We start from the raw sequence: 15,256 nt of genomic DNA on the forward strand, positions 1-15,256 counted from the left end.
CCTTTTTTGTATTCACTTTTAGTGTATCTCTAATATTAGAGATTTAATATATTTACTTGTATTACTATACTAGTATTATACTAGTATTGCTTATGTGTGGAAGCCCAGGATGAAGTACTCCAAAGTATTTTTAAGATTCCTTATGGTTTCCATTCTTCTGTGACAAGACCGTATGGTGGGGGTATGAGTCACTCCTGTGACAGTTCTAGTTGTATCTTTTGTAAAGCACGTATTATTTCGTCGCGTGCTTTATACAACAGAAAACCCTGGTGGCCAGGCTTTGAAATTAACAGAAAAGTGTTAGGCTCCTAATGATATCATTGTTACATAATTGATGAAATATAGGAATGTGCTCATATCTGGTACTTTATGATTATCGAGTCCATAAAATGTCATTTTGTGACCGGGTGCTACGGTGTATTGCACTTTTCGTTACTTCGGATGAACTTAGTCAAACAGAATCCATTATTATTTTGTTTCCTAGCGATTTTTTGCTTCCCAAGGATCTTCTAACAGATATGATTTCGTACAGTCAAATTATGTTACCTAGTAATTTTAACCTGCATCAGCGTTTCACACGCAATAGTCAGATATAGTCCACACTTTGTCACGAATATCGGTTTTTGCTATGAATCAATTTATTTTCAAATAATGTGCTGTTTCAGCTATTCATCTGATCGTGAAAGTTTATATTGCACATTATAATTGTACAGCTACTTCTGCTTGTAACATTGATTTTAGTCAAGTAATGTTACAGAGGAAAATGGCTTAGATCTGGTATCTGAAATTAAAGAGGGCTTAGTTGTAAATAATCTAGTTTGCTTATATTAAGCCTTAGAAAACGGTGTACACAGGGTATTCGATGATAACTTGGTGTTCTTTTGATCATTTTCAAAGTTAGTAAAACAAACTTTTGAGAGTATGCGTCCATTAACATTACATTTCAAAGTTATCAGAATCCCTTCTTAAACCAAGTATTTTGTTTTTGTGAATTATAATTCATATTGAATTTATATATTTTTCCGAACAGTTTCTTTAGTTGTGAATATTACACTGTCTTATGTGGTTATTTTACATATACAAATCAAGAATATCTTGTAATCGCCATTAGAAACATGGTATTAAAATTGATCAATTACTGCCATAAATTGTGTTAATGTATAAATCTTCCAAATAGAATGGTACTAATACAGATACATTCTTTTATATTTTCAGGTCTATACATAATATTCTACTTAATAGTGACGTCAGCTTTTGCTGGTGTCACAGTACCATACAATGCTCTTATTGCGGACAAGTCGCATCCTTCCCAAAGAGGTAACTATTTACAACTATGATCATGTAATGGTGTTGGCCTACTTTACGAGTATACTTAAATCTAAATCACCCTCTAATTCAAACTGGAAAAAAAACTGTTGTCTATGGAAGTTCCTTTATAATTCAGGAATAAATTTTAACGTACTGCCACGCAAAAGGTGAGCTATTTTCCAGTTTCTAATTTCAATTGCGATTGAAATCAAACCGGCACGGAAGCATGTTGATCTTATATGAAATCTGCAGGAGTCAGTTATATCATACCAAATGCAAACTTTGCAACGAAAAGTTTGTTTATTTTTTTTTGGTTGTATGGAAAAATAACCTGATGAATATCGTTTTGTACATAAACGCCAATGTTGCAATAGGAGATAGTTGAGAAAAAAGATTCCTTTAGAATGCCATGCAAGCTAAGAGTTTAATAAAAGTTTACTGTCCTCAAAGCATATGCGTTTCTTACTTATTTCTATTAGTAAATACAGCAGATGCTTTACAAAGACATTGAAACAGAAGCATATGTACAAAATTATTGAAACTCATCTAAATCTAAACTACAAATGTGTATTATTGTATACTTTTTGTAAGCCTAATAAGAGTTTAGTTTCTTATCCGCTCTGTTTACTAGTGTTGATAAAATAAAATGTATCTTTTTTTTTTTCAGGTTTAAATTCCGGTGTCATGGCAGCCATGATTCTAATTGGAAATGTAAGCGGTGCTGCCGTGGGAACTTCATTTACGGTAAATTTACATTAAGTAAAATTGGATTGGTGAAAATACCGTGAATAACATGCATCTATTTTTCATCTGCCACAGTCTTACTCATATATTTAAATGTTTGACTTTACAACACATATTTAAAATTTTACAGTATTATTACAACCCGAAATATTGCAGAATAACTTGCACACTACAGCCGTTTCGTTGCTGACTTGGGTAAAAGTGTATAGTATTTGATATTCAGATATGTACATGTATATGGAGAGTTAGTGTATATTCATCCATTGATATGTAATTATTTTACCTTTAAGTTAGAATTTACTATTACGCGAAACAAAGCTAAGTCGTCAATATTAACACAATTGACATAAAGTTAATAAGAAAATAATTTGGAAACATAAAATGCATCCTAGTAAATTCTAATTGGGCCAACAATGATATATACAACACCTCTTCTGTCCCCTAGCACCGGCTTGAGCAGAATTTTGATGATGATGAAGAAGAAGAATCTTTAATATGCAATAAATCAGACAAGATTCGTCAGCATATCTTTAATATACATGCAATGTAATAAATAAAACATGTATGGCAAGATAGCAAATATGTAAATACAAGTTAAACAATTGTTTCAGTAATTCATAGGTATCAGTTATTACACAGCTTTAGGAGAGACAATTTGGATAACCTAAACATGTGTATTTGCTATTTAAACGTACAAATTATCATTGCAGTTAGAGTTTATCAATCGAGATACTTCCTTTTTTCGAAAGCTTTAGACATACGCTGCGAGATTTCGAGTATCTTTGCTATCTTCATTAATAAATAATTGCAAAAATTTAAAATAACTTGGATGAAGCCAGAAATATTTCCCGATATACAGTTTTCTTAAATCTACAAACTCCTGACATTCAATGACAAAATGATACTCATCCTCTAATATGTGACAGTTAGTACATATTCTATTTTCATAAGGTATATTATTTGGATGACTCCATCTACCAGTCTCAACAGCCAATCTATGCGATGACGACTTCAGTCGTGTTAATGCTATTCTGAACTTATATTTATAACTGTAATTTACTGAAACTGAACTCAAACATATTCTTGTAAAATAGTGATCGAATTGATTCATTTATAGATGTGTTCAAATCTTGTCTGTAAATTTCCCTCAGGCGCTGTTTAAAAATATTAAGAAAGACCTTTGTGTCTCCTACATTCTGAGCAAGCCAATGTCTATCACTTCAGTGCCTTTCAGTTAAAAGTTCTCTTCAGTATCATTTAAATATATGCTAGATAGAAAGTGAGATAAACTCTCCCCTTGTCTAACTCCTAACGAACAGGAGAAACATTCGCTTAACGACTCCATGCTTTTAATTTTTGACTTGACATTGTTATACATGTACATAGATTTAATAACGTTAAGTATATTACCACGTACACCATATTTGGTAAGTTTGAACCAAAGAGTATCCCTAACAACAAAATCGAAGGCCTTTTTGAAGTCCACAAATACGCAAAAAAGTGTTTCTCCCTTGTCAAAGCAATGACTTATTAGTGAATTAAGAATAAATATATTATCCACAGTACTCATTCCTTTTCAAAACCCGCCTGAGCTTCAATATAATTATATGAAATATTTTTCAGCCCAGCTGTTTAACCTTTCATTTAAAATACGTGTACAAAGTAAGTTTACTCCACAATCCCAGAGAACCAGACAAGTTGAGGCATTAAATTCTACGCTGCGCACTCTTATTATATGCGCCTCGTTAAAGCGATATATATTAGTCTATTATATTTATGCCATATTTCAAGGAAATATAAGAAAGTCGTGATAATGTTCATGAGTGGTATTTGATTTAAATACTGTTGTTAGGTCAAATAAGAAACGTTTTCTCGTTAAATGTCGATAAGAGTTGTACAAATTTACTAAACTAGTGCCATTAATACATCACGATTTCCAGATAAATATTATTTCAGTTTCATTTTATGACAGCGCATCTGTTTTTATGATAAATTACGTCAGTTTTGGTCGTCTACCTTTAAGTTGAAAAAAATGCATTTTCTTCATAGTGTAGTTAGCATTCTCATGGGTTTAGTTGTGACACAGCGGGCGTTGGCAGTTTGTTTAAGCAAAATTAAAGCCATAAGATGTCACTAGCAATGCCAATTTTAAGCATTCCATTGCTTGTGAAATGTTATGATTTAGCCTGAAATGACAGCATTTACCTTTTAAAGAAAGGACAAGTACATACGTTAAACACCAAACACACCTTTCAGCTAACATCTTTCAACTAACTGCTTGCGACCACTGGAATAGAATTGATTATAGCATGTAATATTTTTGCAATATTTTGGGATGGTTATAGTACGCAGCTGTTTAAATCGATTATTAGTCCCCTACTGGTTGAAAACCAGTTTCGGGGACTATAGGAATGCGCTTTTCCGTCATTCCGTCCGTCCTTTCGTCCGTCCGCAATTTCATGTCCGGTCCATAACTCTGTCATCCATGAAGGGATTTTAATATTACTTGGCACAAATGTTCCCCATGATAAGACGACATGTCATGCGCAAGATGCGGACCCTACCTCAAAGGACAAGGTCACAATTGGAGGTCAAAGGTCAACAGGTTTTTTTTCCTGTCCGGTCTATAACTCTCCCATACATGAAGGGATTTTAATATCACTTGGTACAAATGTACCTCATAATAAGACGATGTGAGTCAATGCAACATAACTTTCCAGACCCCCTACCTCAAAGGTAAGGTCAACACTTACCCACCCAAATATTAACATGGCAATGAACAGGGTCTGTTCTCGTCTCGGTTTCATAAAACTCTAGTCATTCATTAAGGGATTTTAATATCACTTGGCAACAAATGTTCTCCATGATCAGACGACGTGTCGTGCGCAAAACCCGGACCCCTGGCTGAAAGGTCAAGGTCACAATCGGGGGTCAAACGTCAGCAGGGCTTTTTTTCTGTCCGGTCCATAACTATGCCATCCATGAAGGGATTTTAATATCACTTGGCACAAATATCCCCCATGATGAGACAACTTGTTCTGCGCAAAACCAAGACCCTTTGTTCAAAGGTCAAGGTCACAATTGGCGGTCAAACGTCAACAGGGTTTTTTCCTGTCCGGTCCAGAACTCTGTCATCCATCAAGGGATTACAATATTACTTGGCATAAATGTTCCCCATGATGAGACGACATGTCATGCGCAACACCAAGATCCCTAGCTTAAAGGTCAAGGTCATACTTAGAGATAAAAGGTGAATAGGATTTTTTCCTGTCCGGTCTATAACTTTGTCATGCAAGACAGGATTTAAATATCAGTTGGCACAAATATTTCCTTGGATGAGACAACATGTCATGCGCAAAACCCGGGCCCTAGGTCTAAGGTAAAGGTCACGCTTAGAGGCCAAAGGTCAGATACAAAAATGACTTTGTCCGGAGCATTTCTTCTTCATGCATGGAGGGACTTTGATGAAACTTGGCACAAATATTCACTATCATGAGACGGATTGTCTTGCGCAAGAACCAGGTCCTTAGGTCTAAGGTCAAGGTCATACTTAGAGGTCAAAGGTTAAATTTAAGAATGAATTTGTCCAGAGCATTTCTTTTTAATGCATAGACGGATTTTCATGTAACTTGGCACAAATATTCATCGCCATGAGGCACGCTTATTTTAAGAATTACCTCCCTTCGTTTTACTATAAATAGATTCTATTGTTACTTTTTTATTACTGGCCGTAAGGAAAAATCGAGAACACTTTTCTTTGGTACAACATTCATGTTACATTGAATATTTAGATATATTTTGACCTATCTCTACCTGGTAAAGAATTTTGTGTGGACTTCTAATAGATTTTTTTCAATTTCCCTTTGTTGTTACTATAGATAACTTATATGATAACTTTTTTATAATTTGTCAGAAAAATTCAATATGAAAACAACTGTAGGTTTTTATGTATGCAAATTTTAATCCAAGTGTTTTGTTATAACATATTGTATACAGTACAATATTATTTATACATCATTGACATATATCAGTTCATTATGTTATACTGCAGTAGAAACAATTAGGTGCCTTCCAGTAGGGGACTTTGTATTGTACTGGTACAGAACCTAGGAACACGATTAGGTTAACTGCCCGCCGTTACATGACTGAAATACTGTTGAAAAACGGCGTTAAACCCAAAACAAACAAACAAACATTGTACCATTGTAGATAATAGCATATCCAAAACGTTCTATTCAGTAAATAATATTCTTCTTGGGTCTTTACAATCAGAATAATCAGCAATTTAAATTATTCATGAGGAGGCTGTTGACACACAAAGTTCAGCTAACGATCGATGTTTTTTTTCTCTACAGTTCTTTATTAATATAAGAGTTCTCAGTTTATCTGAGTAAGTAGAAAGCCCGTCCTGACAACTCATTAGATAGAGTAAAACACCTGGAATCACGATGCTTCTAACGAGGCATTTCTTCTAAATGACAAGTTGACAGACGACAATTTATCTTCGGCCTCTGAATTATGTGGGGAATGTGTCCGCTACATAACAAGTAAGTACTGACACACTGGTTGTCGGCCACCATAACGCAGCTGAAACACTGTTGGAAAATGGCGATTAAACAAAATAAGCAGAAGATATTTGTAGAGTATTGTTATCGTAATGTGCCAACCAGTCACGTGCATTCGCACCGCTCACGTCATTTACAGGTTTTTAACGCGTTCATAGGGATAAAATGTGAAAATGTTACCCACGTTATCATTCACATTATTCTCGACATCTAAAGTGAAATATGTGTTTGATCCTTCATGTCACAGACATAATGTCTCTGTTTTGCAAGAGTAAAATGTATTGCAATTTACTGATATTGTCTATGTTTGCAGCATATTGGTGTTATAGGTGCCTATTCCATATCGATTGCCATTGTTCTGATAACGCTTGTGATCACAATTTTTGCGACAACAGAAGATGAAGGAAAACATGTTGTAGAACCGCTAGGTACGCTGTAATCACATGCATTATTGATAGTTCGTTATTTATCATTTTAATCATACGCTTGTGAAAATTTCGTTATCTTGCTAACCTGACCTTGCGTATTATTTGAAAATTGTTATTGAATATCTCTTTGATATTGTTTTTCTTTGATTTCGCAACATACTAAATTGTGAAGGTCATTTTTTAGTGGAGGATTGTCACAGATTTTTGCGATTATACATTTGTTCAGGTAATGACTGATATTGTGATAAAATTACACTTTTTTAAATAGATTGGATAAATATTCCAAGTACAAATTATATAATCATGAATGTATTTGTTTCATGGAAAGTACCTGTACCGCTATTCAATCTAATGTCATTATCATCCCTGTAAATGGTTTATTTATTACGTAATCAGTCACCACACATTGCAGTTTCCTAAACAAATGACAGCTTTTTACTTGAAATTATCGCAAGGTTTATATGATCTTAGTAAAATGTTATCCGTTTGCATATTTTCAAATTTATTAAAAAATATGTTTTTGACATTTCTTATTTGTATCAAGATGTTCATCAAATGGTTTATATGTGTAAGCAATGTGATTTTAAGAGCTATGAATACTACTAACAATTCTAAACTCTCTTTTCAGGTTGTTTAACTTTATTCTGTGGATTCTGGGATCCATTAAAAGGTAGTACATGTAATAATATGTTCTTATGTTAACTTGTACATCTTGAACCAAAATTTACCTTCGACCATATTTTTGTGTCTGAAAATCATTTTATAAGGAAAGCGACTATAGATTTAAGGCCTTTTTTAAAACCAAACGCATTGTTTTCAGCCAATTTGACAAACAGCCAATGACTACATACATTTAAATGTTCCAATAAAATACTGTAACACTTGCTGTACTTCTAGCTGTAATATCTTAACCATCAGATATAACTGCTTTTAGTTACTTTGCCAAAATGTTGTTGATATTGATCTTTCTATTATGATTTAACTTCTGTATCTGTTATGCAATGGAGTTTGAATTCCCTTGCGAATACAGAAAACACATTAAGCATTTGTTATAAAGAGCCTATAATGCTGCTTACATCTGTTTGATGTCTAACCGATTTGCATACTAATACATGTTAAAGTATAGATGCACAGTAAAATATCATAAACTAAAGGTGTAGAGCAACCTCATAAAATGTATCTAATTTGGCTAAATGTAATGCTCAGCCGTGTATGTATTTAAAGCTGTCTTCATAATTAAATGGCATTTAGTAAGCTGTCTTCATAATTAATTGGCATTTAGTAACAGTCACTTGTAAAAAAAGCTGCTCGTTTCTAGTTGTAAAACAGATTCGTACTGTGACTGTTATACATTAATACATGTAACTAAGTCAATACTATATGTTTGTTTCGTGTTAACATAGATGCTGTATAGTAATAATTCATCGTTTTCAAATATGAAATTTGGGTATGAATCTTTTAAATAGCTTCATATTTTCAGAACATGATTTCCGTTGGGTTTTCATCACACGATTTCTAATGCAACAAGGCGTCTCAACAGTAACAGGGTAAGCAGAAAAAAAGTTTTTTCATGTAAGGAAATTTTGTGTTATTTTTGTATTCTCAAATAAACTATATTTGAATAAATCTGCATTTTGTGTTGGATATGAAAGTTATGGTGAAGAAATCATTATCTTTAATTTAAAATGTGTCAATGTTACATAAAAGGTAAAAGTGTACGTCGCTATGTGATGTTCACACGTGCGTTAGTTTTTTTAAATCAATCCTCAGCAATAAGTATATAGGTCAAGATATTGCTATAAATATTATGACGCATGGAAGTACCCACGACCTTTATATTTTGAGCAATTAAGGGTCAAACTACAAAGGTGGCTTGTCTTAGACTAGCCGAGACACTATTCTGAATGTCCATAGAACCATAGAACTATTGAGACCTATAATTATCTCATATATATGAATTTTTCCTCTGACTACATCGCCTTAATGATTCATATAAAGGTGTCTTTCAAATAGATTGTGAGATTGATAATTTCAGGGATCGGGCAAATCACTTAAAGTTTAAGACCAATAGCATACAACTAATGATGTTCAGCTTAGCTTCCTAAATGCTGGAGCTACATTCTTGAAAGGTCTTCTTACTGTAGTTCTCGTCTGACAATGTCTTTGAATAAACAATTTTTGAGTCCTACCTTACTGATTTTCAGTCTACATGTACTTCTTCTTAAGACGCATCTCAGTTACATTTGGCCTGGCGCACTGATACGAAAATGCAGTCACATGTAGTAGTCAACTTCATAATGGTGCAACACCGATGCCTTGGTAGCACTAAACCTCGTAAGACTGTAAACTAAAACTCTCCAACTGCTTTAATAGTTGTTGGAACTTTCTATCTTTGTCTCAGTTTCTCGATTTTCAGTTTTTATCTGCTATTGTCAACAGCATTTGACTACCAATATGTTTTGGATGTACTTCAACTTCATCTGTCTATAAGCTGGAACTCTCCTCTATCCAAATAGCAAACTGTTCATCTCAAATGTTATTGTTGTTTACCCTGACCTGAGGCCATCTCGTTTTAACCGGTACTGCTCTATATATTTGCACACGTAGTCTCTGGAATATTGGTAAACGATAGAATTTTCCCATTGTTGGACAGGAGCTACAAGTTGCAGTCATCATGTTTTAACCATTGTTCTTTTGTATAGTGCTACATTCATATAGGTATCTGAAATGTTGGCTAGGCCATCGTGAACACTTCATTGAACATCTCATTGTTTGACGAGATCTACAAGTGTAGTCATCTTGTTATTACCGATGTTGTAATGTATATTTTCCCATAGGTTTCTGGAATATTGGTTACATGATATGCTAGAATAGCCACATTGTTGGACGGGAGCTTCAAGCGTAGCCATCATGTTATTACGGATTGTGTTATGTATATTTTCAAACAGGTTTCTGGAATATTGGAGAATTGCCACATTGTTGGACGGGAGCTACAAGCGTAGCCATCATGTTATTACCGGTGTTGTTATGTGTACTTTCACATAGGTTTCTGGAATATTGGTTACACGATATGATAGAATTGCCACATTGCCACATGTTGTTAGGGACTTAAGTCATGTGTACAAGTCGGTTTTGGCCATTCAATGTTAATTACCACATATGTTAATGTTATGTATATTTTCACATAGGTTTCTGGAATATTGGTTACACGATATGATAGAATTGCCACATTGTTGGACAGCAGCTTCAAGCGTAGCCATCATGTTATTAGTAATTTACCAATGTTATGTATATTTTCACACAGGTTTCTGGAATATTGGTTACACGATATGATAGAATTGCCACATTGTTGGACAGCAGCTACTAGCGTAGCCATCATGTTATTACCAGTATTGATATGTATATTTTCACATAGGTTTCTGGAGTATTGGTTACACGATATGATAGAATTGCCAAATTGTTGGACAGCAGCTACTAGCGTAGCCATCATGTTATTACCAATGTTGTTTGCGGCGGCATGCAGCTCCATCCTATTTGGTATCATATCAGATAAATTTGGTAGAAGGAAACCCATCGTTATAACTGCAGGTAAGTCCATTTTAGAACTGAAGAAAATACTAGAAAAATGCTTTAATATCCCGTAACTATGAAACGTTATTTTTACTATGTTCTTAACATTTCCTTCCCCCACCCACAGTATGTTTTATGATAGTTTTTTAATTCTTCACATTTTAATGTATTTTTGTGACTTTTCAAAAATTGGTTGAAGGTTATGATCTGAATAGACATTATTTCATTTGATTTTCTGTAAATTTTGAAATGACATCAACACCATATGGTTCTGAGCGTACATTAAATTAAAAACAAAAAATAAATACTTTCTGTAATTTTTAATACATTGTAAGATAATGGCAGAATAACAAATGGCGAGTTAACTATTTTGCTCAGTATATTCGTTTTCTATTGTTTCTTTCAGCGGCAATCATGAGTGTGAGTATCGCCACTATGATTATGGTGTCAGGGAAAAGTGCTTTCTACATTGCTATTGTTACAGCATTTTGTTTCGGTAAACATTCTTTAATATTTGTCTATTATATCAACCTAACTTGTTACAGAATATTAGTATGTAAGTCAAGCAATAATGTAAGTTCTTATGTCAAAAGTCTTTTGATAGAGATAAAAATAAAAGACATACGCATTGTTTAGGCGAAAGTTTACCACGTTATAAGTATATTCGAAGAAAGTGGATATAATAATAAGGAAAAAATATACGATATTTAAAATCAAAATAATCCTATCGCTGTTCTAGTCTATCGAATAAGTAATATCCATAGAAGTAAAGGGAAGTAATCTTATTGAAATTTGAATAGTTTGAAAACTCGCCTCCCACACCATGTAGGATAGAGATAATTATACATTAAATTAAGTCTAGAAATTTATTTCCAAGTCCTTCAAATAACTAAAAATGATTTCACAAATGTGAAGTTTATGATAGTTTTGTTAATATCAATAACAGAAGTTTTAATTTTTAATTTAAAGTTGTGATCCACAAAGAATGACAACTCTTGCCTTGGGCTAGTAATATAAGCAGAGATATCTATTAGTTTACTTCCCTTGCAATTATACAATTGAGTGGAAAATGAAAACTGTTTTAGACACAATATCATACTTTTTTGCACAACAAAAACATTTAGGATTTATTCATATGTGTTTGATTTACCCCTCAAAACATGGTTCCTATAATTTTGTCAACTTACTTATGGTAAAAAAGTTAACTTTTAACAAGCCAATAATAAAATGAAATACCAGTAAGTAATTAAAAGTGCAGATAATACAGTTTTGCTTGTATCAAAATGTCACAATAGAAGCACTTTTGTAATACAGAACACCTGGCAGGATTAGTAAAGGTGCAATTATATTGATCTCTATTTCCTATGCCTACATTACAGCAATGTTATATGCCGCCAATTGTTTACATATTAATTCAAAAAATAATTTTCAAACTAAATACCGTAGAATAAAATTAGCCACATTCGTTTTGGGATTTTCTTATACTTACTTCTGGTTACATTTTATATCAGATAATACTATCATTATATTATGATCACCTGATTGCTGATTGTCACGTTTTATTTCGCGACTACGTAGATTCTATGACAAGGTCTTGTTCGGTAAAAAAATATTTCTGATTCCATTGATGCATTGCCTGAAATTTACTACTGTTGCCTTTCAGAGAGGTCGAGAAAGTCTCATATTGACAACAATTATTTTATTTCACTGAATTCAACAATTCAAATGTTGACTGAGAAAAATCCAAACATTTTCTGCGGTTGTACTTTTTCCAGAGATTGTGTCCTAAGTTGTGTACGGCGTCCCCTTTAATTAAATGACGTCAAAATATTATGACGTCAATCCTGGGGGTTAGTGCGTGGTTTGATTACATGTACAAGTCAATACGGCTTTATTTCATCAATTACGTGTTTGCATTTAGATCAGTGGAAAGGACTATAACTCAAACAGATTTGATAATAATTTCTTTTGGCCTAATCTGTGTGTATAATTTGTAGTACTGGAGAAAAGTACACACAATTCTCAAAATTACTTTTCAGATAATTAATTAAAATGATATATTAACAGAAGTATAAATTGGTTGTTAGTGGCATCTCTTGAATAACTTTTATTTCTTTATTTGTTTTGAATTATTTTAGGTGTTGGGTTTGGCTCGTTTCAATCAGTGGACTTTGCTCTGGTCATGGACGTTTTGCCACAAGAGAAAGATAAAGCCAAAGATATTGCCGTCTGGCACCAAGCACTTATCTTGCCTAACGCATTAGCTACGCCAGTCGGCGGAATAATTTTGGACTACTTTCAGCAGGTGGACTGTCAGATTGGACTCGGATATATCATACTGTTTGCCGTTACTGCCGTTTATTTTTGTTTGAGTGGATTGTTTGTGATGAAGATCAAACGTGCGCGGTAGATACCTTGATAAAAAGCTATCAGTCACCATTTTAAAGAAAAATATTGTAAAAAATAAACTGGTTTTACAATGATGCTTTTGAAGGTTCTATTCAGGGGCACTGTGGAATAAATTGTATCTACCGTAAACGTTATACTTTTTACCGAAAATAATGCGGGTACACAAGAGTACGTGTTTCTTATTGTAATAACTTATGAACAATTTGTGAATTTTAAGAAGGTTGTAGGGAACAATTTCATTTATCAAATACTTAAATTGTAAGCCTTTGTTACGAATCAATCCGTTTTGAATATTAATATAAACACTTTGTTGTCTACAATTTCCTTGAGAAGATTGGTTAATATCATAAATGACTGTAAGCTCGAAGAGATTGTATCTTATTTTGTTTTACGGTTTGATTATTTTTCAAATAGTCATTGAATAGAGGGCTTATTAACCTATAAAAATTCTCATTTACAGGTAAATTACCTTTTTCATATGTTGTTAAGAATATATTCTTTCATGTGCGGCAGGCAAACTTAACTTCGTTAAATTTCTACAACGAAATTGAATATGATGGCATTGTATACCAAAGTTTGATTAAAATGTTCAGGCACTCCACTTAATACCTCTATTTCTGGGCACGTGCATGGTATTTACGTCTACTTAATATATTTTCACGATGTTTGTGTGATATAATTAAATGTTTTAAGTGTCTGTTTTACCACTATTCAACATTTGAGTATATACAAAGAAAATTTATAGGTCGAGAGTCAGCGGAGCATTGTGTATTTTCTATTTGTCACACCTCTTAATTAAAAGATCATTCTTAACTGACTTAAACTACTAGTAAGTGCTTAATATTAACTTGAGAAGCCTACACTAACGTAACGTATGGATATTGTATCATGTGCGGTTTGATTTCATTAAACGTCATGAATTAGTATTAAAAAATTAAGACCAAAAGAAAGAAAACGACTAGAAATAGGATGAAAAAGGTGTCGTTAATTCATTTCTAGGACTAATCTACCTTTTAAGTTATTTTTGTTTGGCTCAGGTTCTAAGAAAAGTCAAACAGCTTAAATATATCAGATTTCTGTCAAACTTTGAATTTTTGTAACTATTTTCGTAGAGTTGAAAGTACTTAAAAATGGAATTCAGTTTTTTCTTTAAATTTTGTAAGTATTTTCGTAGAGTTGAAAGTGCTTTAAAATGGAATTCAGTTTTTTATCGTTGGCAAATTCAGTATTGAATGAAAGTCAGTTTTGGAAAGAAAACATACTTTTAATACCTTCACATGCTTCCAGACGAACTTATGACAAACTTTCGCAGTATGTACTCAAATGTTGAATAAAGATAATACACGGCACCAAACATTTACTTTTATAGTATAATTACATGTATGTGTCTTTTGTCGTCATGACAGTGTTGACCTTGTTTTGGTTTATGAATAAAACCGAGCGCCGTTGTGCTGAAACCAAAGTTATGACTTTGCGACCAGTAAGGAACATTGCACATCCATACTGTTCGTTCATCCCCACATACATACATACTGTATGCTAATCCTTACCATACTGGACACGATTGATTCTACCTTTGCGACCAGTTCGCTATTCAGCCAGTATCTTTTTGATATGCACCCCTTTTAACAGTTATTGGTTCTGTCCAAATTTGGAAGATGGACAAGTTCATTTTAGAAATTCAGCAGGGTTAGGGTTAATCAAAAGCAGCACTTGTATGCAACTGATAAGCGGACTATATAGAACCAGATCAGACTGCACGGATGTGAAGGCTGACCTTGATCCATACTGATCGCAAAGCCCTCTAACGTTGATTTTCGCACAGCGGCGCTCAAATTCACATGATGCTGCGTTGTTTGTTTTTTTGTTGTTGTTGTTTTTTTTGCATTCAACGATGGTACACTAATCAAATAGTCCTGTAATAATGTTCTTGATCTAGCTGAATCTTTCCTATATCGGTATAGAGTTATCTCCTATGGACGATACAAATGGTCTGAACACAAACACAGACTAGACCGTCCACTGTCAGGTCCGGTGATTACAACACCAGCTATTTAAATACATAGGTATGACTTTTTTTGTTTCGTGCATCATGAACTGTTCATCATAATTACACCAACAGTAAGCAAATTTTAATTGTACTTTATATTCAGTTTTTGGATTATTTTTACTAATTATTTTCGTATATCCCGTATCCTGTCACCAACAAGCAGTGTAACGATTTTATCTTGC

General features: G+C 33.5%; 1 protein-coding gene across 1 annotated transcript in view; it reads left to right on the plus strand.

Moving 5' to 3' along the window:
* The window catches only part of LOC123563862 (uncharacterized), a 37,341-nt gene extending 22,472 nt beyond the window's left edge, over positions 1-14,869 (plus strand). Inside the window, exons 9-16 of the mRNA XM_053536555.1 lie at positions 1,216-1,317; positions 1,976-2,052; positions 6,931-7,045; positions 7,674-7,715; positions 8,526-8,592; positions 10,461-10,633; positions 11,022-11,111; positions 12,754-14,869. Of these exons, the coding sequence (XP_053392530.1) occupies positions 1,216-1,317; positions 1,976-2,052; positions 6,931-7,045; positions 7,674-7,715; positions 8,526-8,592; positions 10,461-10,633; positions 11,022-11,111; positions 12,754-13,025 (938 nt within the window). The 3' untranslated portion in view covers positions 13,026-14,869. The remainder of the gene's footprint in view (positions 1-1,215; positions 1,318-1,975; positions 2,053-6,930; positions 7,046-7,673; positions 7,716-8,525; positions 8,593-10,460; positions 10,634-11,021; positions 11,112-12,753) is intronic.
* Positions 14,870-15,256: the final 387 nt, after the last annotated feature.

Source organism: Mercenaria mercenaria, chromosome 2 (assembly GCF_021730395.1).
Source record: "Mercenaria mercenaria strain notata chromosome 2, MADL_Memer_1, whole genome shotgun sequence".
Classification (NCBI taxonomy): Eukaryota; Metazoa; Mollusca; class Bivalvia; order Venerida; family Veneridae; genus Mercenaria; species Mercenaria mercenaria.